The sequence below is a fragment of the Micromonas pusilla genome (assembly GCF_000151265.4).
Source record: "Micromonas pusilla CCMP1545 genomic scaffold MICPUCscaffold_7, whole genome shotgun sequence".
In the NCBI taxonomy this organism is placed as follows: domain Eukaryota; kingdom Viridiplantae; phylum Chlorophyta; class Mamiellophyceae; order Mamiellales; family Mamiellaceae; genus Micromonas; species Micromonas pusilla.
The window spans coordinates 520794-546987 of NW_003315888.1; the positions used below are offsets into that span (position 1 = coordinate 520794).

General features: G+C 69.1%; 13 protein-coding genes across 13 annotated transcripts; 5 read left to right on the forward strand and 8 right to left on the reverse strand.

Annotated features, from left to right (window-relative positions):
- Positions 1-684: 684 nt before the first annotated feature.
- Positions 685-1745, forward strand: MICPUCDRAFT_65422 (uncharacterized protein; the record flags this gene model as incomplete). The annotated part of the gene is made up of 1 exon (XM_003059735.1): positions 685-1745. The coding sequence occupies one exon, from the start codon at positions 685-687 to the stop codon at positions 1672-1674; it is 990 nt and encodes a 329-aa protein (XP_003059781.1). The 3' UTR covers positions 1675-1745.
- Positions 1746-1761: 16 nt separating this feature from the next.
- On the reverse strand, positions 1762-3000 carry MICPUCDRAFT_59439 (uncharacterized protein; the record flags this gene model as incomplete). Its single annotated transcript, XM_003060020.1, has 1 exon — positions 1762-3000. One exon carries the CDS (start codon positions 2998-3000, stop codon positions 1762-1764), a length of 1239 nt encoding a protein of 412 aa, XP_003060066.1.
- A 207-nt stretch (positions 3001-3207) lies between these two features.
- Positions 3208-4922, reverse strand: MICPUCDRAFT_49639 (uncharacterized protein). The gene has a single exon (XM_003060021.1). The coding sequence runs from the start codon at positions 4875-4877 to the stop codon at positions 3474-3476; it is 1404 nt and encodes a 467-aa protein (XP_003060067.1). The 5' UTR covers positions 4878-4922; the 3' UTR covers positions 3208-3473.
- A 670-nt stretch (positions 4923-5592) lies between these two features.
- Positions 5593-7671, forward strand: MICPUCDRAFT_49640 (uncharacterized protein). The gene is made up of 3 exons (XM_003059736.1): positions 5593-5687; positions 6317-6386; positions 6415-7671. Exon 3 carries the CDS (start codon positions 6528-6530, stop codon positions 7668-7670), a length of 1143 nt encoding a protein of 380 aa, XP_003059782.1. The 5' UTR covers positions 5593-5687; positions 6317-6386; positions 6415-6527; the 3' UTR covers position 7671.
- A 284-nt stretch (positions 7672-7955) lies between these two features.
- MICPUCDRAFT_40566 (uncharacterized protein) lies at positions 7956-9521 on the reverse strand (the record flags this gene model as incomplete). The annotated part of the gene is made up of 1 exon (XM_003060022.1): positions 7956-9521. One exon carries the CDS (start codon positions 9519-9521, stop codon positions 7956-7958), a length of 1566 nt encoding a protein of 521 aa, XP_003060068.1.
- A 177-nt stretch (positions 9522-9698) lies between these two features.
- On the reverse strand, positions 9699-11015 carry MICPUCDRAFT_59443 (uncharacterized protein; the record flags this gene model as incomplete). The annotated part of the gene is made up of 1 exon (XM_003060023.1): positions 9699-11015. One exon carries the CDS (start codon positions 11013-11015, stop codon positions 9699-9701), a length of 1317 nt encoding a protein of 438 aa, XP_003060069.1.
- Positions 11016-11123: 108 nt separating this feature from the next.
- Positions 11124-11900, forward strand: MICPUCDRAFT_59444 (uncharacterized protein; the record flags this gene model as incomplete). The annotated part of the gene is made up of 1 exon (XM_003059737.1): positions 11124-11900. The coding sequence occupies one exon, from the start codon at positions 11124-11126 to the stop codon at positions 11898-11900; it is 777 nt and encodes a 258-aa protein (XP_003059783.1).
- A 1450-nt stretch (positions 11901-13350) lies between these two features.
- On the reverse strand, positions 13351-14717 carry MICPUCDRAFT_65429 (uncharacterized protein; the record flags this gene model as incomplete). The annotated part of the gene is made up of 2 exons (XM_003060024.1): positions 13351-14376; positions 14499-14717. The coding sequence occupies 2 exons, from the start codon at positions 14715-14717 to the stop codon at positions 13351-13353; spliced, it is 1245 nt and encodes a 414-aa protein (XP_003060070.1).
- A 1648-nt stretch (positions 14718-16365) lies between these two features.
- Positions 16366-17993, forward strand: MICPUCDRAFT_65430 (uncharacterized protein; the record flags this gene model as incomplete). The annotated part of the gene is made up of 1 exon (XM_003059738.1): positions 16366-17993. The coding sequence occupies one exon, from the start codon at positions 16366-16368 to the stop codon at positions 17812-17814; it is 1449 nt and encodes a 482-aa protein (XP_003059784.1). The 3' UTR covers positions 17815-17993.
- A 31-nt stretch (positions 17994-18024) lies between these two features.
- MICPUCDRAFT_18380 (uncharacterized protein) lies at positions 18025-19044 on the reverse strand (the record flags this gene model as incomplete). The annotated part of the gene is made up of 2 exons (XM_003060025.1): positions 18025-18222; positions 18259-19044. 2 exons carry the CDS (start codon positions 19042-19044, stop codon positions 18025-18027), a joined length of 984 nt encoding a protein of 327 aa, XP_003060071.1.
- A 1404-nt stretch (positions 19045-20448) lies between these two features.
- Positions 20449-22218, reverse strand: MICPUCDRAFT_59448 (uncharacterized protein; the record flags this gene model as incomplete). Its single annotated transcript, XM_003060026.1, has 1 exon — positions 20449-22218. One exon carries the CDS (start codon positions 22216-22218, stop codon positions 20449-20451), a length of 1770 nt encoding a protein of 589 aa, XP_003060072.1.
- A 392-nt stretch (positions 22219-22610) lies between these two features.
- On the forward strand, positions 22611-23972 carry MICPUCDRAFT_2611 (Dicarboxylate/Amino Acid:Cation symporter family; the record flags this gene model as incomplete). The annotated part of the gene is made up of 2 exons (XM_003059739.1): positions 22611-23443; positions 23543-23972. Coding segments are annotated over 2 exons (1263 nt in total), but the record flags the coding sequence as incomplete, so codon positions are not given.
- A 174-nt stretch (positions 23973-24146) lies between these two features.
- MICPUCDRAFT_40570 (uncharacterized protein) lies at positions 24147-26084 on the reverse strand (the record flags this gene model as incomplete). Its single annotated transcript, XM_003060027.1, has 1 exon — positions 24147-26084. The coding sequence occupies one exon, from the start codon at positions 26082-26084 to the stop codon at positions 24147-24149; it is 1938 nt and encodes a 645-aa protein (XP_003060073.1).
- Between the last annotated feature and the right edge of the window lie 110 nt (positions 26085-26194).

Sequence of the window (26194 nt, forward strand, 5' to 3'; positions counted from 1 at the left end):
GGAGGAGGAGGAGGGGGGGGGCGGGGGCGAGGGGGACGGACGAGGGAGGGACGGCGCGGCGGTCGGGAAATCGTCGCGACGCATGCGCGCGAGCAGCGCGACGCGCAGCGAGGCCGCCGCCGCGGCGGGCCTCGGACGGCTGTACTTGGAGATCGGCACGCTCGAGAAGCACGACTACTTCGGAGACGTCGTCCTGGCTCGGAACAAGTTTGAACACCCGGCGTCGATGATCGCCGCGTCCGGCGTGACGAAGTTGTACGTGTTGTCGCGCTGGGACCTGCTGCGACGCGTGGACCAGACCGTGGTGGATAAGCTGAGGAGCGACACTTCGCGGCGGACGCGGTGGATGGAGGACGAGCGGACGCTGCTCGACGAGTTTCAGAAGGTGAAGGACTGGATGGACTACCGCGACCAAGTCGTGAACGACGTCGTGAGCGAGAAAGCCGCGCGGAAGGCGCTGGCGAGGTTTCACTGACGAGATAGACATAGAACTAGACGGAACTACGCGTGGTGTTCACGTGTTGTCGACGGGACGTCGATCGCGCGCACCTCTCGTCGCTTCGAGCCGAGCCGCGTCCCGTGGGAGCGACTGACGAAAACGACACGCAGACGAACGAGAGATAAAAAAATGATCTCGACCGTCGCGTCGGGCACATCTATCTCACACAGCTCTCGCGCGCCGCGATGACGACGGTCGTCGTCCGCGCGGTCGCGCACCCCCGCGCTCGCGCGCGCGTCCTCGCGTCCACGTCCGCGTCCGCGTCCGCGTCGGCGACGGCGACGCGCGCGGCGGTCAAGGTTCGACGCGCGAACGAGTCCGACGTCGCCGCGGTGGCGAACATACTGAGCGGCGCCGCGCTGGAGATGGCGAGCCCGCCGCCGCTGAGCTCTCTCAAGTCATACGCGCGCCTCGCGTGCGCGGCGGCGCCGGAGGACGAGCTCGCGCTGGTCGCGGAGCTCCCGGACGACGAGCTCCCGACCACCTCGGCCCCCGACGTCGTCGGCGTCGTCGGCGTCGTCGGCGTCCTCTTCGACCGCGAGCTCAAGCCGCACGAGATGCGCCTCGACCCCTCCACCGCCTACGTCACGAACCTCGCGGTGTCGCCGCGCTGCCGTCGCCGAGGCGCGGGGCTGTCTCTCCTGAGAGCCGCGGAGGACGCCGCGAGAGACGCCGGGTTCGAGACCGTCGCGTGCCGCGTCGAGGAGACGAACGTCGCCGCGAGGGCGATGTACGACGGGCTCGGGTACGACGCGCACGAGCCGGCGCGAATAGGGAAGTTTCGACGTCTGATGGCGGCGCTGTACGCCGGCGCGGGGGCGGCGCACTTCTACGACGCGGTGATTGGGAGCGGGACGCTGCTCAAGATGGCGGGCGCGCCCGCGTTCGCGGCGATGAGCGAGACGCAGAGGGCGGCGGTGGTGCTGTGGTGCGCCGCGGGGCCGGCGGCGCTCGCGTCGGAGAGACTCGGGGGGAAAACCGCCGCAGTCGTCGGCTTGGCCTTCTACGGCGCCGTGGAGGTTGGGCTCGCCGCGATGTGCGCGAAGTATTACGGCGCGAGCGGGGGGGACGCGGCGACGGGCGCGGTGTGCGTGCAGGCGGTGGTGTTCGTGTGTTATCAACTCCTCGCGCCGAGGCAGGCGGCGGGGATGCTGACGATCGCGAGGAAGTTGTGATTGAGGAAGTCGAGCGCGCGAAGATGCAAAACACGGCGTCGTATGATATGTATCATAGGTACACTACGCGCACAGGAAAGAACGCGCTCACGCGCCCACGCGCGGGCGCTGCTTCTTTTTGCTCGGCGAGAACCACGACCGCTTCTTGCTCTTCGCCGGCGGCCCCGGCGACGGCGGCGGCGACGGCGGCGCGAGATCGAGATCGAAACCGACGAGATCGCTCGCCTCCCTCGCCGCGTCCCTCTCGTCCGCGGCGGCTAACATCTCGATCGCGTCGAGCTCCAGCGGCGCGTCGCCGCCGTCTTCGTCGCCGCCGTCGCTTCCTCCCCCGAGAGAGGTGCCCACGCCGAGACGGTCCATGAGCGCGTGTCGCCGCCGTCGCTCCTCCGCGTCGCCCGCGGCTTCGGCGAGTCGTTCCACCGCGCGTACCTTTTCCTCCGCCTCCGCGGCGTTCGCTTCCAGACTCTCCGCGCGTTCGATCGCCGCCGCGCGCTCCCTCTCCATCTTTCTGACGTGCTCACCCATCTCCACCGCGCACTCGTAGTTCGCCGACGCTTGTCTCGTGATCGCGTCCAACTTCTCGAGCGCGACGCGCAAGCTTTCGTCCGCGGCGGCGGCGGATTTTTCGGCGGCGACGACGCGCGCGGCCAGCGCGTGCATCTTCGCGTCCTTCTCCGCGTCCTTGATCTTCTGCGCCGCGTGTTGAAGCATCCGGTCTTTGCTCGCCGCGGCGTTGAACCGCGCGGCGACTTTTTTGTGCTCCGCGTTCGCTTTTAACAGCTTCTTCTTCGTCTTCGCGAGCTCGTCGGGGGCGACCGCTTTCGCCTCCGCGACGACGACGCGGCGTCGCAATTGGTTGTTTAGACGCCGCGCCTCCGACATCGTTCGCGCCCACTCCGCGCGTTCTTTGGCCCACGCGGCCTCTTTCTTGCGGATCACCGCGCCGTCCATGCACTCCATGCACCGAACGACGCGCGACGGCGGCTCGCGGTCGACGAACGACGGCGCGACTGGATTCGTGGGCAGTCTCGGAGGAGACGCGAAACGAAGCGGCGGTCGGGGGCTCTTCGCGCTCTCGCGTTCGCCCTCGCTCTTGCTCCGGCTTCGCCCGCGCGAAGACTTCGACGGGCTCGCGACGCGACGGCCGCGCGGGGGGCTCATGCTCGTGACGCGCGCGCGCGGACCCGGGCTCGAGACGCGCGCCTTCCCCCGCGGAGGCGACGGCGAACGCACGGGCGAACGCATCTTGCGAAGGTCCGCCCGTATCGACGACTCCTGCGACGCGGGCTGCGGCTTCTTCTTCTTCGATTTTCCAAACAGACCCATCTCGCGCGAGTGATACGGCACGTCGAACGGAACCTCTCGCGCGGGGAGGGCGTCGACCTCGCGGGCGGCGTGCGGCGCGCGCCGAGAGTGTGGCGACGAGAATTTGGATTTCGTCACTTTCGGTGCGTGAAAATTGGCGTTTATTTTTTGGCAGCGCAGCGCAGCTTTCGCAAAGCGGACGGTCGGTCTTGTCTGTCTGCGCGCGTCGATGGATAGACGGACCCTAAGAACGAAGCCGTCGTCGTCTCACATGACAATCCCCGCCTGATCCGATATCCCTCCTCGTTGCCTCCTCCTATCTACTCGCCTCTCGCCGACGGCACCCGACGCGTTCCCTCCTCCCTAATATTCCGGGAGCCGCCGCCTCGCCTTTTCGTCTCCTCTCACATCCTTCGAACCACCCCCCAACACGCGCACCCAAACTCACGAACGAATCAAAATCGACTCGACGCACGCGTCCCATCGCCCATCGCTCACGCCTCGAACGGCGCGAAGACGCACGAGGAGTTGTGCCCGCCGAACCCGAACGAGTTCGAGATGGCCACCTTCACCTCGTGCTCCACCTTGACGTTCGGGCACGTGTCGATGTCCGCCACCTCGTCGATGCTGTCCTCCTGGTTGATCGTCGGGTGCAACCACCCGGTCTTGATCGCCATGATCGTCGCGACCGCTTCCACGCCGGCCGCGGCGCCGAGGCAGTGACCGACCATGGACTTCGTGCCGTTCATCTTCACGCCGTCGAGCTTGTTGTTAAACGCCTTCTTCACCGCGTTCACCTCCGCGACGTCGCCGACGAGCGTGCTCGTCGCGTGCGCGTTGATGTAGTTGATCTCGGAGATGTCGATCCCCGCGTCCTCGACCGCCTTCGTGATGCACAGACCGACGCCGCTGCCGTCCGGTCGCGGGTCCGTCATGTGATGCGCGTCGCACGTGACGGCGCCGCCAAGGTACTCGGCGTGGATCCTCGCGCCGCGCTTCTGCGCCGACTCGAGCGACTCGAGGACGAGCAATCCCGCGCCCTCGCCCATGACGAATCCATCGCGGCCCTTATCCCACGGTCTGGACGCGCCCTTGTAGTTGTCGTTGTTGGACGACAACGCGCGGCACGCGACGAAGCCGCCGAGGCCGACCGGGATGATCGGCGCCTCGACGCCGCCGGCGACGATGATATCCGCCTCGCCCTTGCGGATGTGGTTCGCCGCCGCGTGGAAGCAGTAGTTCGCGGTCGCGCACGCGGTCGAGATGGAGTAGTTCGGGCCCATGAAACCCTTCTCGATCGCGAGCAGAGCGCCGCCCATGTTGGTGATGGCGTACGGGATGAAAAACGGCGTGATCTTCTTCGGGCCCTTCTCCACGAGCGCCTTGACGCCGTCTTGGAACACGGTCAGGCCGCCCATGCCGCTGCCGGCGAGGACGCCGACGCGCGTCTTGTCCAGCTTCTCGATCGCGTCGTCGTCCAGACCCGCGTCGAGTAAAGCCTTGTTCCCGGAGACGAGCGCGTATTGGAGGCAGTTGTCCATCCGGCGCGCGTTCTTCTTGTCGATGAACCCCTCGTTGTCGAAGTCCTTGATCTGCGCCGCGAACTTCGTGGGGAAGTCCTCGGTGTCGAACCGATCGATCATGTCCACGCCGGACTCCCCCGCGAGGAGCTTGTCGTAGAACTTGTCGTAGTCGTTCCCGAACACGGAGCACAGGCCCATGCCGGTGACGACGATCCGCTTCTTCGGATCCGTCTCCCTCGCCATGTTCACGACGACGATCGTCCGGCGGCCGGCGGCGCGGGACCCGGACCCGGCGGAGGTGCGCGCGGAGATGACGCGGCGGTTCGCCACGACGCCCCGGGCGCCGATGATGGTGGACGACGCGAGCGCGGCCATCTTGTTTTTTTTCAGCGGCGAGGACGAAGACCTGCGACGGCGCGACGGGACGGGGGGGGGGAGGGGGAGAGCGTCTCAGCGCGCGCGCGCGGTGGGGAGGAAGCGCGCGAGGCGCGACGACGTCGGGGAAGGGATCGCGCGAAGATCGCGCGCGCGTCCGCGGGATCGCGCGTCGGGCATCGCGCGCGAGCGCTCCCGTCGCGCGGCGCGATGGGAACGCGACTCGACCGGTAATCAATCCAGTCCGTCGACCAGACCCTCCGAGGCGAGAGGGGGCTGGATCCGCGCGCGGGCGCGGCGTCGTCGCGCGCGGCGCGACGGCGCGCGAAGGGTTCGATCGAGCGTCGCGCGATCGGATCGAGACGAAAACGGGCGGGGCTTCGCACCTGCGCGAGTGTGGGTATGCCGCCGACGGACGGACTTCGACGGAAGCCTTACCCTCTCGCGACCGAACCGCACGCGGTCCTCATCAGCGGGCGGCGAATAGCCTATCCACTTCGCCAGGTGAGAACGCCCGGGTGAATTCCAGGTTATGGGGACAGTCTTACTGTTTGCCCGTACGCGCGTACGCGAAATACGTACTACGTGAGGAAGGTGCAATATTGAGATGCGTCTCGGCCAATCAACGGCCTCGCGTCCGTCCGAATAAGTGAGATCCGGATCTCCTCGCTGAAAGGGTGGGGTCGAGCGGTCGATTGCGCACTGACAAAGCGCGCGCGTTCCGTCGCCGCCGCTCGTTTCGCCCCACTCCGTCAACATCATGGCGTCCTCCATGACCATGGCCTCGGCCCCCGTCGCTCAGACCACCAGGTGCGCATCGCGTGCGCTCTCGCGGCCGCGTTTCCGGCGGAAAAGAAACATCGCGATGCGATGAGGGAAAGGGTTATTCGCTGCGCGATTTATCCCGTGCACGTTTCGCCTCGGAAACGGCGCGCGGACGCACGCGCGAGGAGCCCCTCGCGCGTTCGCGCGCGACGTTCAGGATGCACGCGGTCGCGGTCCAGCGACCGCGCGGTTCTGGGCGCGATGCCCGCGCGTCGCGACGTCGCACCGCGCGCGAAACGCGCGCGGAGAGATATTTCGTTTCGGCACGAACAGCGCACGACGACGAGCGCGACGTCGACGACGTCGTCGTCCGTCGCCCTCGCGGCGTCGTTCCGAGCGCGTTCTCTCCGCGCGCGCGCGCGCGAACGCGTCTTCGCGACGCGTCCTCGTCGCCCGCGCGACGCGAACGCCGGTCGCATCGCGCGCGCGACGCCGCGCGCGCGTTCGCCGGATCCGATCGCGCGCGATGAGTTGACGTTATCGTCGCGACGATCGATGATCGGACGTAGTCGTAGTTCGCCGCCCGCGCGCCCCCGCCCCTCCGCACTCTCGTCCGTCCATCCCGCTGACCATCGATCGTTCCCCTTCTCCTCCTCGCATCATCGCATCAGGAGCCTCAAGTCCTCCAAGTTCCACGGCGCCAAGGTGACCTCCCGCGCGCGCGTCGCCGCCGCCGCCGTCGACGTCGAGACGCGCGCGGCTGGCAAGCCGCTCCCCGACGGCCGCAAGCTCCGCGTCGCCGTCATCGGCGGCGGACCCGCGGGCGCGTGCGCCGCGGAGACGCTCGCCAAGGGTGGCTGCGAGACGTTCCTCATCGAGCGGAAGATGGACAACTGCAAGCCGTGCGGCGGCGCGATCCCGCTCTGCATGGTTGGCGAGTTTGACCTTCCCGAGGAGATCATCGACCGCAAGGTGACGAAGATGAAGATGATCTCGCCGTCCAACCGCGCGGTGGACGTCGGGCAGACGCTCAACGACAAGGAATACATCGGCATGTGCCGCCGCGAGGTCATGGACGACTTCCTCCGCAAGCGCGCGAAGTCGCTCGGGACTAATCTCGTGAACGGCCTCTTCATGAAGCTCGAGGACCCGGGCCAGGGCAACGGCGCCATCACGATTCACTACAACGACTACGAAGCCGACTCCAAGGTTGGCGAGCCGAAGACGATGGAGGTGGACTGCATCATCGGCGCGGACGGCGCTAACTCCCGCGTCGCGAAGAACATCGACGCGGGCGAGTACGACTACGCGATCGCGTTCCAGGAGCGCATCAAGATCCCGGACGAGAAGATGGAGTACTACAAGGATCTCGCGGAGATGTACGTCGGCGACGACGTCTCGCCGGATTTCTACGGCTGGGTGTTCCCGAAGTACGACCACGTCGCCGTCGGCACGGGCACGGTCGTGAACAAGACCGCGATCAAGACGTACCAGGCGGCGATGCGCAAGCGCGCGGAGGAGAAGTGCGCGGGCGGTAAGATTATCCGCGTCGAGGCGCACCCGATTCCGGAGCACCCGCGCCCGAGGCGCGTGCAAGGCCGCGTCACGCTCGTCGGCGACGCCGCCGGCTACGTCACGAAGTGCTCCGGCGAGGGGATCTACTTCGCCGCGAAGTCCGGACGCATGGCCGCCGAGGCTGTCGTCGAGCGCTCCGAGAACGGCACGAAGGAGGTTGACGAGTCCGACCTCCGTCTGTACCTCGACAAGTGGGACCGCAAGTACTGGGCGACGTACAAGGTGCTCGACATTCTCCAAAAGGTTTTCTACCGCTCCAACCCCGCGCGCGAGGCGTTTGTGGAGATGTGCGCGGACGAGTACGTGCAGAAGATGACGTTCGACTCCTACCTGTACAAGACGGTCGTCCCGGGCAACCCGCTCGACGATATGAAGCTCCTCGGGAACACGGTCGCGTCCATCGTGCGCGCCAACGCGCTTCGCGCCGCCGGCAAGTCCCAGGTGAACGTGTAAACGACGCGAGCGTTCGTTTCGCGGCGCCGCGCCGCGTCTCGCGGGGGTTCTAGGCGTGTGAGCGAAAGATGCAGGCGGTACGATCGATTTTTTGCGAGGAGCGACGGAAGGGAAGACGTCCGTCGCGGTTTTGAGGGTGCGCGCGCGCGCGATGCGAGCGGCGCGCGGGTGAGTGGTGGATGGGCGCGCGCGGGGCGGGGCGTCCCGCGCGACGCACGCGCTATGTGATGTGTCGATTCCAATGTTAGCCTTCGTTGGAATATAAACCTACCAGTTTTTTGTCGCCTACCTGCGCTTGTTGCTCGCCTCGAGCGCGCGCAGGAACTGCGCGCACGTCACCGGCGGCGGTCGCCACGACCCGTCGTCCATCTCCGTCGCCGCCTCCACGTCCGTCTCGCCCTCCGTCTCCCCCTCCTCCTTTTCCGCCTCGTTCGCCGCGTTCGCCGCGTTCGCCGCGTTCGCCGCTCGCCTCGCGGGGGGCGGCCGAGCGACGAACTCCTTCCCCCCTCCCGCGCCCTCGCGCGTGACCGCGCGGAGGCCGTGATACTCGCACAGCCCGTGCGCGAGCAGCCGCGCGAACGCGTCGTCGAGCGGAAGCACGAGCTCGGGGACGTCCGCGTCCGACGATAGATCCGAGCCGCGTCCCCCGAAATCCGCGGCGAAATCCACCGCGAAATCCACCAGCGCCGCCTCCAACCGCTCGAGCTGCTCCGGGTGCCTTCGCGACGCCCGTCGCAGCGCCGCGCGACATCGCGACGACGTGCGGCTCCACGCCGCGCCGCGAGCTCTCGACCCGCGGTGCCGCTCTCGCCTCCGCGCGGCGTCGTCGTCCGAGAGACGCGAGAGAAACGCCGCCTCTTTGTCCATGTCGACGCGGCGGAACCCGAGCCACTCCCCTCGCGCTTGCGCGTCGAGCATCGCCTCGAACGGGCTCGGCTTCGACGGCGCGCCGAACGGCGGCGGCATGAACTGCGCGGCCATCTCCGCGACGGTCATGTTTCCGCCCAGCTCTTTGAGCAGCCGATCGTTCGCCCAGCGGCGGCGGCGGCGTTGCCCGAGCCTCGCGACGTCCGCGAGTTCTTCTCTCAGCGCCGCGTCCTCTCTCGCGGTGGACGCGCGGCCGCTCGCCATGGCTCGGTGGAGAAGCGACGCGCCGTCGCCGCCGCTCGACGCGGGCGCGGATCGCGACAGCGACAGCGTCGCGAGGGAGGAGGACGCGCCGGTCGCGTCGTCGTCGTCGTCGTCGGCGTCGTCGTCGTCGTCTTGTTCGTTCGCCGCGTCGTTGGTTCGAACTTGCCTCGACCCCTTCCCCGCGCGGCGTCGTGGCCGCGCGGTTGGGGCGTTGTCGTACTTCGCCGCCGCGCCGCCGCCGCCCGCGCGCCTCGGCGCGAGGATGCTCATGATGCGATCGAACTTGCTCAACGTCGAGTGCACGTCCTGCCGCGGCGGCGCGCGCGCGGAGCTCTCGTGATGGAATTGCTCGTTCGAGAGGTGGCAGTGCGGGCACAGCTGCGCGCTCGTCGCGCGCGCGCCCGCGCCGCGCCATCGCGCGCGCGACGTCACGAGCACGAGCGGGAGTCTTCTCTCGCGCGAGGTGCCCTTCCCGGCGACGTACGAGTACGTCGTCGTGGACCCGGCGTCGTCGCCGTCGCCGTCGCCGTCGTCGTCGTCGCCGTCGTCGCCGTCGCCGTCGTCGTCGTCGTCGACGCGGGACGAGCGAGATTCATCCAGCGCGTACCACCGTCGCGCGGACACGCACGGGCACAGCGCGCACGCGCCGGGGATCATCGCGCGGGTCGCGGGCGCCGCCGCGACGGGAGGAGGGTCGTCCGCGAAGCTCACCGCGGCCATGGCTGACGGCGGCGAGGCGAGGCTCGCGCGCGCGTCTTCTCGCGGACGGAGATGGGATAATCCAGGTTTTGAGTTCAGGTGCGTTCTTAAAAGTTTTTCACCCATCGCTCGGTTTCAACACTTGATCGCGTCCCCTTTCATTTGACCGGTGAACTTTTTTTGTATAGAACTCATCAGCTACCCCCCTCGCACCCCCGCGACCTTCCCCGCCTCGTCCCACAGCTCGCTCGCTATCGCGGCGTCGTACGACATCGCGCTCGACGGCACCTCCCGCGTCGCGCTCGCGACCCTCCCGCCGCTGAGTCGCCGAAGCGGGTAATCCAACAGACTGCACGCCAACGCGCCCGCGCCCCACAGGCCAAACTTTACCGACCACGCCGCCCTCGCGAGCGCGCCGGCGACTCCGGGGCCGTCCTCGGCCGGGGATCCGCCGGGGGCGAGCGCGGAGATGAACGACGACGCGAACAAACCTCGCGCGTAGAACCGCGTCCGAGCGTCGTCGTCGTCGTCGGCGTCGGCGGCGGCGTCGTGTGCGGCGGCGTCCGTCTTTCGGTTTCGGTTTCCATTTCGGCGTCGGTCTCGGTCTCGGTCTCCGTTCGCCTCCTTCTCGCCGCTGCCGCCGCCCGCCGCGCCGGTCCGCGCGAACGGCGCGAGCGACGCCATAACCACCGCCACCGCGCCGTCCTCCGGCGGCGCGTACGCGAAGCTCAAGATCGCCTTCATCGGCCGCGCGCTGAAGAACGCGTCGTTGTTCCACAGGCTCGAATACACCGCGCCGGGGTCCACCGCGGAGGACGCGACGCCGCGCTTCCCCCACCGGCGCGCGATCTCGTACGCGAACATCACGTTCGCGAGCTTCGTCGCGGCGTACGAGCCGACGTCCCAGTCCCTCAAGAACTTCGGGACGGACGCGACGGACGCGTAACGGTGCGTCACCGAGGAGACGTGGACGACGTTGGCGCCGGCGCCGGCCCCGCCTTTCTCGCGGCCCTCCGCGGCCGCGGCGAGGATCGGCGCCTCGAGCGCTCGCGTCAGCGCCGCGGGGCCCAAGAAGTTGATCTGCGCGATCACGCCTACGCCGCTCTTCGTGAACGCGCGTTTGAGGAAGTTCGTCCCCGCGTTGTTCACGAGCAGGTGGAGCCTCGGGTGCTCGCTCGTGAACTCGCGCGCGAACGATCGCACGCTGTCGTCGCTCGCGAGGTCTAACCGCGGCCCGACGACGACCAAGTCATCGCTCGCGACGCCCGTCTCCGCGCGTATCGCGGTCGCGACTTTCTCCGCCGCGGCGACGTCGCGGCAGCCGAGGACGACGCGCGCGCCGCGTCGCGCGAGCGCCGTCGCGGTCGCGCGTCCCAGCCCCGACGTCGCGCCCGTCACGAGCGCGGTCTTCCCGGTCAGGTCCGCGCTCGAGACGACGCGCTCGTCCACGGCGCGGACGCGGACGGACGACGGGCGGCGCGTTTCGGCGGCGGCGTTTGGACGCGGGTTCGTCATCGCGCGCGGCGCGCGACGACGTTGTGAGAGGCGGCGGACCCGTCGCGGACGTAGCTAGACAATCACGATGACGACGACTGGACGCTCGTTCAGTTTTCGTTCACTCCGATGGCGCGCGCGCTCGCGGCGACCGCGGTGCGGAGCGCCGCCGCGCGCGTCCTCTCGTCGCGCCATCGCGCGCGTCGCGCGACCGCCGCGCGCGTCGTCGTCGCACGCGCGTCGTCGTCGTCGTCGTCGCAAACCGACGACTTCGCGGTCGAGCACCAGCGCCGGTACCTCGCGTCTCAGCTCGCGAGCCTCGCGCGGAGCGATCCCTCCAGCGCATCGATCCCGGAAGCGATCGCCGCGCTGGAGCGCGCTCGCGCGCCCGTGGACCTCGCCGCGTTCGACGGCGCGTGGGAGGTGGCGTGGAGCGAGGGCACGATGGCGTGGCGCGCGCTCGTCGCGAGCGCGGTGCAAGCCATCGCGGGTCGATGCCGCGCGGGTCAGGCGTTCACGCTTCCGTCGTCAGATTCGTCGTCGTCGTCCGCGCCCGGTGAGGCGCTCAACTTCGCGGAGCTGTTCGACGGCGCGGTCGTCATCACCGCGCGCGGGGTGTTTCGACCCAAGCCGCCGTTCGCGGACGCGACGCGATGCGACGCGATCCGCGCGGACGCGCGCTACCCGATCGCGTTCGACGTGCAGATCGACGGCGGGGACGCGCGCGTCGCGGGGAAACGGTTCGACCTGCCCATCTGCGGCCCGGGCGAGTTCGAGGTTCTGTACGGCGACGAATGCGTGCGCGTGTTTCGGTCCTCGGGGGGGGTCGCGGTGCAAGTCCCGAGCGACTGGACGCCGCCGAGAGACGCGGAGGAGGAGGAGGAGGAGGAGGAGGAGGACTCGTAGGTAGACGCGTGCGAACGCATCGTTGCGTTATTAGTTTATAACCTTACTGTTGTAGTCTACCTACGCGGCGTCGCCGTCGTTACTAAAGTGCACGTCCGTGTGGCTCACGCCCGACGCGCCGCTCGCGTTTCTGCTGTGCCGCACGAACGCGTTCGCGCCGAAGTTCCGGTTCGCCCCAAACTGCGACCCGGGCGTGGACGGTCGCGAGAACCCGACGGAAGATGACCCGCCCGGCGTGGACGGTCGCGACTGCTGCTGCGGCGGCGGCGGCGGCGGCGGCGTCGACCGCGCCGCCGCCGCCGCCGTCTCGCCGAACGGCCGGCCCAACCGCGGCTGCCGTCGCGTCGGCGACCGCCCCCGGATCGGCGACCCGCGGTTCGAGCCCGCGTTCGAGCCGCCCGCGGCCGCGATCGCCGCGGAAGCGCGCGCCGGCGACGACGGGACCGGGGCCGGGGCCGGGACCGGGACGGACGCCGAGGGGATCACGTCCGCGCCCGCGCGCTCCCGGCTCGCGGCGCCGCGTCGAACTTCGTCGAACAAGACGTCGTCGCTCGCGTCGTGCTCGCTGAACGCGTACTCCCACGCGCTGCCTTCCTCGCCGTACCCTAACCGCGCGTACGCCGTCGCCTGGACGTCGTTCTTCAGGCTCCAACCGAGGTCGACGATGCAGCGGGTGATGACGCACAGCGGGAAGAACAAGACGAGCCACCAGGAGATTTCGCCCGCGTCGTTCCACATCTTCGCGAAGAGCAGCATGAAGGACAACGCGACGGAACACACCGTGAGCGCGTTCACGACGAACCTCGAGCCGTCCGCCATGTTCAGCGGCGTCGTGGACACGACGCGGTATAAAAACACCGTCATGGACGGTAACATGGGCAGCAACATCACCGACGACGAGTCTTGTAACGAGCCGTAGAGCCAGCAGAGGAGGAGCACGACGAAGAACCAGGTGCCGACCAGGAACAGGAGGTACTCCCACCACAGGACGGCGACGACCCTGGGCGCCACGAGCGCGATCGCGAGCTTCCCCGCGTGTTTCGCCATCGGCGCGTGCGGCTGCCCGAAGTGAATATCGCGCGGGGTCCCGTACGTCGTCCAGTCGCAGCTCCTGTGCGCTTCTTGCACGAGGAGCGCGAGGACGGAGAGATCGTCGCCGACGGAATCCGGAAGACCGCCGCCGCCGCCGCCGCCGCCGCCGCCCCCGCCTCCAGGGTTCATCGACGGTGACTTCTTGATCGCCGCCGCCGCCGCCGCCGCCGCCGGCGGCGGCGCCATCGGCGCGAGCGCCTTCTTCTCCGCCGCTTCCTTCTCGCTCGCGACGACGCGCAGTTCGCTCTCGAGCCTCGCGTTGCTCTGCTTCAACGCCTCGATCTGCACGAACAGCGCGACGGTCTTCTCGTCGTCTCTCTCGCTCGCGTCGTCTTCGCCTTCGCGTTCATCTTCGCGTTTAGGGTCCGCCTCCGCCTTCTCCGACCGCGTCTCCGGCGAAGACACTGGTCCCCATACGACCCCGTCGGCGTGGTGAACGCCGTTCCTTAAGGTCTTCGTCGGCGGCGACGGCAGCGGCTCGCGCGCCGCCTCCATCCGCTCGAGCTGCTTCTTCAGCGCCGCGTACTCCACGTAAGTAACGTGGTCCGCCGAAACCGCCGGGTTCGCCTCGACGACGGCGAGCTTCGTCTTCGTCCTCGCGAGCTCGTCCTTCGTCTCCGCGAGCTCCGCCTCGAGCGCCGCGTTCCGCGACTTGAGCGACTCCACATCCTCCGCGGCGGCGAGCTGCTCCGCCTCGAGCGCGGCGACGCGCTTCTTGAGCTTCGGGACCTCGCCGAAGACGTTCGCGGCGGCGACGGCGGCGGCGGGGATCCGCGTCCGCGCCTCCTCCGCCTCCTTCGCCGCCGCGTCCGCCGCGTTCTTCGCCGCCTCCGCCTCCGCGATCGCGCGCTCGCGCTCCGCCGCGGCCGCGCGCTCTCTCTCGAGCGCGGCGTCGAGCTCTTCTCTCGATTTGGACGCCCTCGCCTCCGCGCTCGCCGCCGCCGCCGTCAGGGATTCCACCTCTTCCCTGAGCGCGCGCGTCTCCCTTCGCGTCGCCGCCGCGGCTTCCTCCTCGCCGCTCTCGAGCGCGACCCGCCTCGCCTTCTCCTTCTCGAGCTTCTCGCTCGCCGCCTCGAGCTCTTCTCGCAGCTTGCGGATCTCCTTCGCCTTGTCCAGCTCCGCGCTGTCGGTGACGAAACGCACGCGGTCCTTCAGGCGTTCGATCTCCCCCTCCGCGCCGTCCGCCAACCCGACGATCTTCTCGTTCAGACGTTTCACCTCGCCGTTCGCCTCGTCGAGAAGCTCCGAGAGCCGCCTCGCTTCCGCCTCGCTGAGGTCGATGACGTGGCGCAGCTTCGCGTCGTTCACGTCCGACAGCCGCGCCTGCTCCGCGTCGTGCAGCTCCACGAGGCGCTTCGTCTCCGCGTCGTGCAGCTTCACGAGCCTGATGAGAGTCGTTCCAACAGTACGAAAAGAGTACGTTCGTCGGTCAGTTGAAACGACACGCGATCGAGTGTTGAAACCGAGCGACGGGTGAGAAACAAACGTTCGCACAAACGAACGCGCCTGCGAACCTCCGCCTCCAGCCGTTGCACCTTCCCCGGGAGCTCGCCGCTCGCGACGCCCGCGGCGGCAGCCTCGCTCCGCGCGTCGATGAGCTCCCGTCGCGTCGCGTCGAGCTGCTCCGAGAGCCGCCTCCCGCGCTCGTCCGCGGCGCCGAAGTCCCCCGCGGCGAGGTCGAGCTCCTCCGCGAGCCGAGCCGCCTCTCTCTTCGGGTCGTTCCATACAAAGCGATGTCGGGGTGGAGTTCAAAGGCGTCAGTTGGCGTTGAAAGGCAACGCGGGCGGGGATTGAAAGCGAGGGATGGGCGGAGAGAGAGGACGGCAAAAGTCCTTAAGGAACGGCGTTCACCACGCCGACGGGGTCGTATGGGGACCAGTGTATAGAACGCGCCTTCGCCTCCTCCGTCGCCTTCAGCGCCCTCTGCAGCTCCTCGTCCTTCATCGCGGCCGCGACGGAGTCCTTGTCGCGCGTCAGCAGGTCGTGCCGCAACGTCGCGAGCTCTTCGTCCAGCCCGAGGCGCTTCGTGCGCTCTTCGCGGTACTGATCCTCCCTCGACTTGAGCCGCGTCTCCGCCTCCTCCACGCTCGACTCCAGGTCGCCGATTTTTCGCTCCGCCGCGGCGAGCGATCGCCGCGCGCTCGCGTACGCGTTCCCGTGCTCCGTCCCCAACAGCATGAGCTCCCGCCGGTGCCTGTCCTCCGCGTGCGCGACCGCGGCGCGCAGCGCGTCCGCCTCGACTCTCGCGTGGTCGCTCCTTCCCGCGTGGTCGCGAGTCGCCTCGTACAACGCGCGGAATTTATTCGCCTCCGCCGCCGCCGCCGCCGCCGACGCGTTCGCCTTCGCGCGCTCGTCCTTCAACTCCTCGATCTCCTCCAGGAGTCTGAGCTGTTCCGTCCGCGCCTGTGAATGCGCGCGCTCGATCCCCGCGCGCGCCGCGCGCGTCTCCTCTCTCGCGCGGTGGACTTCCTCGTACGCGGCGCGGTCAAAAGCTCCGTCGTCGTTCGCCGCGTCCGCGTTCGCCGCATTCGCCGCCGCGAGCGCGAGCGAAGGCGAAGGCTCGACGCCGCCGGTCTTGGTCTTGTCGTGCTCCGCCTCTCTCTTCTTCCGCGCCGCCTCTCGCGTCAGCGCGCGCTTGACGTCCTCCATCGCGTCAGCGACCGCCGCGGCGAGCGGCTCCAGGTCGGCTCTCAGACGCGTCGTCGCCGCCTTCTCCGCGTTTACGCGCTCGGTGAACGCCTCGCTCGCGCTCGACAGCGCCTTCGCGGCCTCGATCTCCTCGCCCTGGCGCTGCTGCAAGACGAGCGACGCGAGGCGCAACTCCTCGAGCGCGTCCGTGCAGTTCTTGTCCGCGCTCTTCGACGGCGTGGGGTACCACTTGCGATGCCCCGCGAGCCTGACGCCCGCGCGCTTGATGTACGCGTCCGCGTCTTGGTAGGAGATCAGGTCGTTCTCCTCCTTGACGTTCCACCATTTCGTCTCCAGCGAGACGCGCTGCCTGTGGCTGCGCTCGATGTCCGCGTCGGAGGACGTCGCCCTGCGGACGAGGTCGCGCAGCGACGCGAGCTGCTCCTGCACGAGCGCGGCCTTGTCCTCGAGGTCCGCGTGATGCGACGACTCGTCGTCGAAGAGATCGCGCCGACGACGACGCGTCGACGGGACGTCGCCGCGGTCCCCGAGTGGGGGGGGGACCGGCGCGAGCCCGTACGGGTCGTACGGGTCGTTCACGCCCATCGCGTTCGCGAGCGGTGTCCGCGCGAGCGACGCCCGTCGCGGCAAGCTGTGCGCGTCCGTCGGTACGTTCGAAGACTTCGTTGTTATGTCACCAACGGCCAGACGACACTTGAAAAGTGCTTTTTTCGGGTAGTACGGAATGCGTACGTTTCCTTACCACGACTCCATACGGAAAGCGCATTCACCTGGCATTCACGCCTGTGATTGGTCGGTAGACTTTCCAGGTGTTATTCCGACGCGCCTCTCGTTCATATTTTTTCACGCGGCGCGGATCGTTTTTTTCCCCTTTCGAGATCGCCCTTGCAATCGGCGCGCGATCACTTCGCTTCCGCGCGTGAACGCTGATCAGAACCCCTCGGGAGCTTATCAACCCCCGTCACTCGCAATGGGCGCCGAATCCGCGCCGATCGTCCAGCAGCCGACGTTCAAGTTCTCCGATGCGGAGAAGAAGAAAATACGATCGGTGTTCGACAAGTGCGACGCGGACAAAAACGGCGTCGTGTCCCTCGAGGAGCTCATGAACGCGGTGACCGGGAGCTCGTCCATCGCGGAGACGCTCGGCATCCCCCCGGACGTCGCCAAGGGCACCGACAACGGCCTCAAGGATCTCTTCCTCTCCCTCGACGTCGACGGGTCCGCGGGCCTCGACCCGGACGAGTTCGCGCAATTTTTCGCGGAGCGCCAAGAGATCTTGATGTTCCTTCCCGAGGACGGCGACGAAGCGCGCAACGACCTCGTCCAGGAGCAGTGGAAGAAGGCGTTCTTCTTCCCGAACAAAGATAAGTTCGCATCGATCCTCGCCGGGATCATGCACCCGCCCGCGATGGACGCGTGCGTCGAGGGCCTCGACGACCAGTGCAAGCTCCCGCCGCAGCTCAAGCCCTTCGGCTACTACGCGTACACCGTCGGGCTTCCGATCGAGAGGTTCGAAGAGGCTGGCAAAGAGCTCAGAGCGCTCGTGAAGCAGCTCGTCGTCGAGAAGGGCGGCGCGTACGACGACGCGAGCGAGGCGGCGTGGACCTCCGTGTGGAGCCTGTTCGTGGGCATCATGAAGCGCGGCTACCGCGACGCGCAGGCGGATGCCAAGGTGGCCGCCGCGGCGAACGTCGAGGCGGCGAAGGCGGCGGAGAAGGCCAAGGCGGACGAGAAGGCCGCCGCGGAGGCTGCCGCGAAGGAGGCGAAGAATGCGGCGGACAAGGCGGGAACCGAGGAGGCCAAGGCTGCCGCGGAAGCCGCCGCGAAAGCCGCGGAGGCGAAAGCCGCGGAGGCGAAAGCCGCCGCGGAGGCCATCAAAGCCGCCGAGGAGGACAAAAAGAAGAAGGAGAAGGAGGCTGCCGCCGCGGAGAAGGAGAAGGCCGCGGAGGAAGCCGCGGCGAAGAAGCGTCGCGAAGAGCTGGCGAAGAAGAAGGAGGCGGAGAAAAAGGCGCGCGAGGCGGAGCTCGCCAAGATGTCCCCCGAGGACCGCGCCGCCGCGGAAGCCGCGGACAAAGCCGCGGAGGAGGCGAGAATCAAGGCGAAGCAGGAGAAGCTCGAGAGGAAGGCGTCGGAGCGGAAGCGGGCCGATGCCGGGTGCTGCGTCGTCATGTGAGCGTGTTTAATTTGACGCGCGTCGCGTCTATGTGAACGTCCGCGGCCACAGCGGACGTTCACGCCTACGTTTTTGAATTGTTGACCCACCCTGTACATACAGTGTGCGCGTGCGCGCGGCGTGAAGTAGACGATATGTTTAGTATTTGTTTTAATCATGTTGATACGCTACAGTAGTACAGCACGACCGCGCGCGAACGAACGCGGCGCGTCACCCCGTGAACGTCCCCACGGACGCGAGGAAGTCCGCGTAGTCTAACGTCTGGTCCCCGTGCGCGACGGCGTTTTTATCCTCGGGCACGAACAGCTTCGGCAGGCTCTCTTTCGAGTCCACGTGCTTCGCTCCCGCGACGTCCACGACGACCGCGCCGTGCTCCTCGAGCCACGTCACACACGCGGCTTCTTCGTCCTCGCTCGGCGGCGGCAGCGTCTCTCTCGGAACGACGGCGGCGGTCTCCTCCCCGTCGCGTTCGCCGCCGAGAGCGCCGCATCCGCTAGCCTTCGCGTCCATCTCCTCCTCCGCCCTGTCGCCGCTGAACCCGAGCACGTGCGCGAGGTGAGTCACCGGCACCGTGGGCTTGCACACCGTCGCCATCATCGTGACGTGTTTAAACCGCACCTCCTCGGTTCGGACGTCCATGAGCTCCTTTCCCAAGCCGAACTTTTTCGCGGCGACGCGCAGCCGGAACCAGTCGACGGCGTTGTCCTCCTTGAGCGCGCTTCTCACCGCGAGCGCGTGCGCGATCGCGGGATGCGAGCGCATCGCGCACGCGGTCGCGAGCACGGTGTTGATGTTCGACCCGGTCACGCCCGTCACGGCGCTGTACAGAACCCTGTACGCGAGGAATTCCATCTCCTCTCCCTCGACGCCTTCGCCGTAGAGCGTCTTGAGCACCGTCTGACACTGGTTGAACTCCCCCAGGTCGTCGTTCTGCAGCGCGACTCTCGCGTGGTGCTCGTACACCTCCGCGGTGAACGCGTTGCGGAGCCTCTGCACCGTGCAGTCCTGCCGCAGCGCCTTGAGCTGGTCCGTGAGGTAGTGGTACGATTCCCCTTTCGCGGCGGATTTCAGACGCGCGAGGGATTTTTCAAGCACCGGTTGCGGCCGCACCGTCGCCGGGTCGGGCGCGGACGTGAGACGGAAGTACGACTTCTCCAGCCTCTCGCACGTGCCCTTGATCGTGAGCGCGTCCCACGTCTGCTCTTTTTCCGTCGTCGTCTGGTTCTCCATCGTACCCGCGGTGGACAGCATCATGCTCTCCATGCGTTTTTTGCGCTCCGCGGCGGCGGCGGCGGCGGCGCCGCCGCCTCCCACCGTCGCGCCGTCGCCGAACCGTCCGCTCCGTTTCGCCCGTTTCGCCTTCTCCGCGTCCGTGAGCTCATCGCCGAGCTCTCCGAGGTCGCCCCCGACGCCGGCCGCGATCGGAGGCGCGTCGTCCTCGTCGAACCCCGCGAGTCTTTTCTTCTTCCCTTTCCCCGCCGCCGCGGCGGCTCTCTTCGCGGCTCTCTTCGACTGCTGCGGCGCCGCCTTCAACGGCGGGCCCGGCTCGTCGATCTCGTCCTCTCCCCCGGACAGCTCCCCGTACCCGTACCCCCCCGCGTGCTGCGCGACGACCGGCCGCGCCGCCGCCGCCTCCGCCGCGGGTCGGTACCCGAACCCGGGGACGTACGTCATCTCCGTCTCCGGTCCCCCCCCCGCGCCGCCGCCGCCTCCCTCTCCCGGCCTGGGCACCGTCGCGCGGTCCCAGTCGCGCGTCCACAGCGTGTTCGTGTTCGACGCGTCGTTTATCATGCGCTTCAGCTCGTCCTGGACGTGATCCTTCGCGGAGGGGTCCGCGCGGCACGCCGCGAAGCATCGCTCGACGAACGCCTTCAGCGCGGGCGGCCACTGCCTGTTTCCGCCCGAAGCCGCCGGCTGCTGCGGCGCCGGCGCCGGCGCGTGTCCCTGCGTCGACGCCATCGGCTGCGAGGACGCGGGTCGGAACCCCGGGAGCGTCGCGCGCGGCGCGATCCCGGGCGCCAGCGACGGGTTCGCTTGGATCCCCGGAGGTCTCGGGAGCTGATACGACGGCGTCGGATGCGGATGCGACGCCGGCGCGGGGATCTGGTGCTGGTACTGCGGCTGCGGCGCGGGGATCTGATGCTGGTACTGCGCGTGCTGCGCGTGCTGCTGCTGCTGCTGCTGCTGCGCGTAGTACGCCGCGTGCTGCTGCTGCTGCGCGGCGTAGTACGGATGCGCCGCCGCCGCCGCCGCCCCGGGCTGGGTCGGCGGCGTCTGGTACGCCGCATTCGCCCCGCCGACCGGCTGCTGCCCCGTCGCCGCGTAGTACTGCCTCCACGCCTCCGCGTTCGCCGCCTGCGCCGCGGCCTGATGCCGGTAGTACTCGTCCCACGCGCGTCGGTTCGCCTCCTGCGCGGCCGGGTCCGCGGGGATCATGCTGGGCGTGCCCCCGGCGCCCCGCGCGGTGTGATCGCGGCCGGAAAGAATCGAGCCCTTTTGCGCAGCTCGGGCGCGGTCACTATCTTATACCTGTATCATAGTCACAGGCGAGGGTTGAACAGACAGTCAGGTCACGTCGGCCTTTCGCGTGTCTACCTACCTACGTCGTCATCGTCATCATCTAAGACGTGCTAGCTAGCTATCAGTCGAAGTCCACAACGCCGGTTCCTCGTCGTCGTCGTCGTCGCCGTCGCCGTCGGACTCGTCGTCGTGCGACGCCTCCTCGTCCTCCTCCTCCGAGTCCGGGGTCGCGTCGGAATCCAAACACGAATCTAAATCCAAATCGTCGTCGGCGTCGTCGTCATCGGCGTCCGACTCCGCGGGTTTCCGCGGCCGGAACGGCACCGTCGCGGCGGCGCGGAAGAAATCCTTCGCGGGCGGCGGCGGTGCGCTCCCCTCCGTCGCCGCGATCTTCTTCTCCGCCTTCGCGCGAAGAGGCTCTCTCTTCTCGTCCCTCCCCCCGCCCCCGCCCCCGCCGCCGTCGCCGTCGTCGTCCGTCTCCCACCACGGTTTTTTTCTCGTCATCGGCACGCCGCCCTCCGCGGGCTCCGCCGCCGCCGCCGCCGTTCGCTTCGCTTCCGGACGTTTCAGCGCGACCTCCTTCTTCGGCCTCGCCTTCGTCGTCGCCGCCGCCAGCGGCGGCGGCGGCGCGTCGTCGTCGTCGTCGTCGTCGTCGTCGTCGTCGTCATCGCCTAAGAACGCGGACAACATACGCAACTCGACGCTGTCGCCGGTTTTACGACGCTTCCCTCCGCCGTCGCCGTCGTCGTCGTCGTCGTCGCGGCCGAGGCCGAACTTGTTCTCCGCGGTCCCGCGCTCCGCCCGTTTCGCGGCCGCGGCGGAGTTGAAGAACTCCCTCGGCAGCCTCCCTCGCGGTCGATCCGCCGCCTCATCCTTCGCGCCGTCGTCGTCGTCGTCGTCGCTCGCTTCGCCCTCGATCACCTCCACCGCGCCGTCGTCGTCCTCGCGCTCTCGCCGCCGCGCCGCGGGCTTCGGCTTCCAGAACACCATCCCGGGGAGCTGGCACAGCCGCCGCGCGGTGTGATCGCTCGCGTCGTCCTCGAACGGCGTCCAGTCCGCGCGCGCGTCGGACTCGATCTCCTCGAAGGTCGTCTTCTTCTTCCCGCCCGCGCCGTAGGTCACCGCCACCTTGACGTTCCGCTCGCGGCCGTCGATCTCGAGCGCGTCGCCCTCGCGCAGCGGCCGCCGCGGCTCCGGCGCCGGAGCGTCTTCTCCTAAAGACGCGTCTTCGTTACGTTTCTTCGACTCGGGGGTCGCGCGCGCCACCGGCGGCGCCGCCGCGGGCGCGCCGAGCGCGCGCCGCACGAAATCGGGGAGGAACCCCGTCTGATCGCCGTACTCCTCGTCTGAGTACGCGGTGATGTCCTCCCACACCTCGTCCGCGATCTGCTTCTTCGCGCGCCGCGACTCCGCGAGCGCGGCGGCCGCGACCGCGTCGAGCGCGCCCTCGCGCTCGAGCCTGAGGCGCTCCTCGAACGCGGGCTTCGCGTGGTGCACCGCCATGACGCCACCCTTCCACTTGCATCCGTTGTACAGCGACACGCACCGGCCCAAGGACTTCTGGTTCGTGCGGAGCTCCACGAACGCGTACCCGCGGCACGGCGGAGTTTTTCGGGCGATCGCTCTGCTGCGCTTTCTTCCTTGAGAGACTCGCGGCGCGGATCCGTCGTCGTCGTCGTCGTCGTCGTCGTCGTCGTCGTCGTCGTCGTCGCGACGGTAAAACGGCGAGTCGAACTTCTCGCGCATCACCGAGCACTCCACGACGGACCCGAACGGCGCGAACCTCGACCTGAGCTCGTCGTCCGTGAGTTCGCGCGGGAGGCCGCCGACGTGCAGCCGCGCGCGGACGCTGCCGTCCGGATCGGGCGGGAGGACCGCGGCCATCGCGGCGGCGCGCGTGGAACTCTGCGGCGGCGCGGCGGCGCGGCGGCGGCGCGAGGATTCGTCTGTACAAATTTTGCTTGACCGCCTTCGGACGTTTCCGAGACGACGCGACGTCGACGACGCCGTCCGTCATCGTCAGAGCGGCGCGCGCGGGGAGGATGCCGCAGGCCGAGATCGAGCTCCAGGACCCGGCGGCGGCGCGTCCGTCGCCGGTGGACGACGGCGACGACGTCCTCCTGAAGCCGTCGTCCAGCGGCGCGCGCGACCGACGCGGCGCGCCGCTGTTCGACGACGACGACGACGACGCGAGTCATCGTCCCGGCGCGACGAATGATCCTCCGGAATCTCGCGGCGCGCTCGCGCGCCTCGCCGCCGCGCTCGCGGCGGAACCTCTCCTCGCGAAGACGCTCGCGGGCGTCGTCGTCGGCATCGTCCTGGGCGCGATCGTCCGCGCGACGGACCCGACCCCGCGCGCGATAGAGCTCGTCGGCTTCCCGGGCGAACTCTTCATGCGACTCCTGCGCGCGCTGGTGCTCCCACTCATCGTCGTCTCCATGGTGTGCGGCGTGTGCTCGCTCGCGAAGGGCTCGGAAGGGTCCGCGCGGCGCGTCGCGACGCGGCTCCTGGCCGCGTACGCCATCACGTCGCTCGTCGCGTGCGCGCTCGGGCTGCTCGTCGTGAGCGTCGCGCGCCCGGGCGACGGCGTGTCGTTCGACGCGAACGGATGCGCCGGCGCCGGCGCGACGAACGGCACCGTCGCCGGCGCCGCGACGTCGGACGACGACCACGCCGCGGACGCGCACAGGGGCGCGCTGGACGCGATACTCGGCACCGCGAGAGCGGCGGTGACCCCGAACGTCGTCGCCGCGGCCGCGGACGGCAACATCCTCGGCGTCATCGTCGCGTCGCTCGCGTTCGGGGCGTCGCTCGCCGCGGTGGGCGAAGACGTCGCGCGGCCCATCGTGGACGTCTTCTTCAGCATGAACGTCGTCGTGCAGACGATGATCGCGTGGGCGTTGACGTTGATGCCGGTTGGGGTGTTATCCCTCGTCGCCGGGAGAGTCGCGGCGACGTGCGACGCCGGCGCGGTGCTCGTCGCGCTGGGGAAATACGTCGCGACGGTGACGTTCGCGTTGGCGGCGCACGGCGGCGGCGTGTTGCCCGGGTTGTACGCGCTCGCGACGCGGGGGATGGGGGTTACGCGCGGCGGCGGCGAGAAGCGGCGGTGGGCGTCGCTGGACGGCGGCGAGGGAGGGGGTGGGGGTGTTACGGGCGACGGCGGCGGCGGGGAGGTGCACGGGGCTGTCGAGGTGTTACGGAGGAGCGCGCCCGCGCTCGGGTGCGCGTTCGCGATCGACTCGTCGTCCGCGACGCTGCCCGTCACGCTTCGATGCGCGAAGACGCTGGGGATACCGACCGACCTCGCGGAGTTCGCGCTCCCGCTCGGGGCGACGATCAACATGAACGGCACCGCGCTGTACGAGGCGTTGACGGTGATTTTCATCGCGCAGCTGCACGGGGTGAAGCTCGGGATCGGGACGACGATCGTGATCGCGTTGACGTCGACGATCGCCGCCGTCGGCGCCGCCGCGATTCCGAGCGCGGGTTTAGTCACGATGCTCATAGTGCTTCAGGCGGCGGGACTCGAGGAATTCAGCGGCGACATCGGGATTCTGATGTCCGTGGATTGGTTCCTCGACCGGTTGAGGACGGTCGTGAACGTGGAGGGGGATCTGTTCGTCGCGAGCGCCGTCGCCGCGTGGGAGGGGAAGGAGGGAGGCGGCGGCGGCGACGACGGCGGCGACGACGACGACATCTTCGACGAGACGACGATTCGAAACGAGGCGTAGTAGCGTGGTAGTAGCGTGGTAGTAGCGTGGTAGTAGCGTGTGACCAACGACCGACGAAACCAAACCAAAGCGCTTCCTTCACAGCAGCCCGCGCTGCTGCCTTCCCGGTATCGCCTGCCCGGCGCCGCACGTCGCGGCGTAATCGGAGCAGCACCCCAAGAACCCCGCGGGCTGCCCCGGCGCGTTCGCGTTCCACGTCGAGCAGTCCGGGTCGCAGCAGCACACGAACGAGCTCTGATCCGAGGATTGCAAGCACGAGTTGCACTGCGGTATGGACGCGCAGCTCCCGGGTTGCGTTTGCACGGGGGAGACGGCGCCGCCGGGTTGAGCGCCGAACCCGGGTTGAGCGCCGAACCCGGGCTGCGCGCCGAACCCGGGTTGAAACTGAGACGGTTGACCCACGCCCGCGCCCGGTTGACCCACGCCCGCGCCCGCGCCCGGGACGCCGCCCACGACGCCGCCTCCCAGACCCGGCTGCGCGACCCCGCCTCCCGGGAAGCCGCCTACGCCGCCGCCCGGCACCACGCCCGGCTGGAGCGTCGGCTGCGGAAGGGGCGTGGGCAGCGGCGCGAGCGCCGGCGGGTTCGGCGGCGCGGCGGGAAAGCCCGGCAGCGGCGGCGGCGCCGCGGGCCTCGGCGGCGGCCGCGGCGGGTTCGGCGGGTTCGGCGGGCCCGGCGGCCGCGGCGGGCACGAGAACGGCAGCGGCCTCGGCTGCTCCCACGCGCACAGCTGCAGCTTCTCGTTGAAGGTGGAGTAGTCGCCGCGCGCGCACTCGTACGACGCCTGAGACGCGCACGCGCCGCCGTCGCAGTCCCAGCACGCGTAGTATCGGCGGCAGTCGCACCCGGCGCAGTCGCAGTCGCACGCGCGCGTAGTATCGGCGTAGTACCTCTCCTCGGACTTGTCCAGGCAGAACGCGTTCTCGCCCGCGGTGGAGATTGGATTCGCGTCGTCGTCGTCGTCGTCTCTTCGGCCGGTCGACGCCTTCGGAGGCCCGCCGCCGCCGACGCGCGGCGCGTCGTCTTTCGTCTTCTCTTCTTCGTCTTCTTCTTCCTCCTGCTCGAGTTCGCTCTCCTCCTCTTTCGCGGGATTCCCGCGGAGATCGAGACCGAGCCTGTCCGCGACCGCTTCCCAGAACTTCGCGGTGGGCAACACCCCCCCGGCGCCGCCGCTGACGTCGACTAACACCGCGTCGTCTTCGTCGTCGTCGTCGTCGTCGTCGTCGTCGTAGTCGTTTTGGTTTTGGTTTTGGTATCCGTCGTCTTCCTCGACGACGTCCGCGACGACGCCCTCTTCGACGACAGGCGGCGGCGGTGCGATCGGAGGCGGCGACGGCGACGGAGGCGGAGGCGACGGCGACGGAGGCGACGGCGACGGAGGCGACGGCGACGGAGGCGACGGCGACGGTTCTTCCGGAATCGTCGGGACGACGCGCGGCGTCGGCGGCGGCGCGGCGGTCGCGTCCGTCTCCGTCTCCTCCTCCTCCTCCTCCTCCTCCGCGGGCGCGACGAAGTACGCGACGGACGACGGCGACGGCGCGGGCGCCGCCGTCGGCGGATCCGGCGCGCGGACGGGCGCGTCGTCGTCGGCGTCGTCTTCCACGTCCACGGCGATCGGCGCGGCGAAGAGCGCACTCGCGCCCGGGCCCGGCGCGGGCGCGAAGAATAACGCCGCGTCGCCGTTCGCTTCCGCGACGACGCCGGCGACGCCTCTCTCGCCGTCGCCGCCTCTCTCGTCGTCGCCGTTCGCCTCGCACGCCTCCGCGTAATCGTCGCAGCAGTCGCCCGCGTCCGCGCACGTCGGTTCGCAGCAGCACGACACCCTCGAGGGGTCGTCGCGCTCGTACCAGCAGCTTCCGCACGCGTCGACGCACGAGCCGAACGCGGGCGACCGCGACCGCGGCGGCGGCGACTGCGCGGACGCGGCGCGCGCGAGGAGGAGGAGGAGGAGGAGGACGGCGACGCGCGCGGCGGCGGCGGCGGCGGCGGCGGCGTCGCGCGCGCGGCCGCGCGTCATCGCGAGTGCGAGCGAAGGGACGCGACGGCGACGGCTCGCGCGTCTCGCGCGCTCGGGTTTCTCGGAAGCGCCTCCAAGCCTCGGGTTCGCTGACTCCGCTTGTGATGTGC

Coding starts and splice junctions, on each gene's coding strand:
- MICPUCDRAFT_49639 (XM_003060021.1), bottom strand. CDS start 4,877: ATGGCCGCGCTCGCGTCGTCCACCATCATCGGCGCCCGGGGCGTCGTG.
- MICPUCDRAFT_49640 (XM_003059736.1), top strand. CDS start 6,528: ATGGACAACTGCAAGCCGTGCGGCGGCGCGATCCCGCTCTGCATGGTT.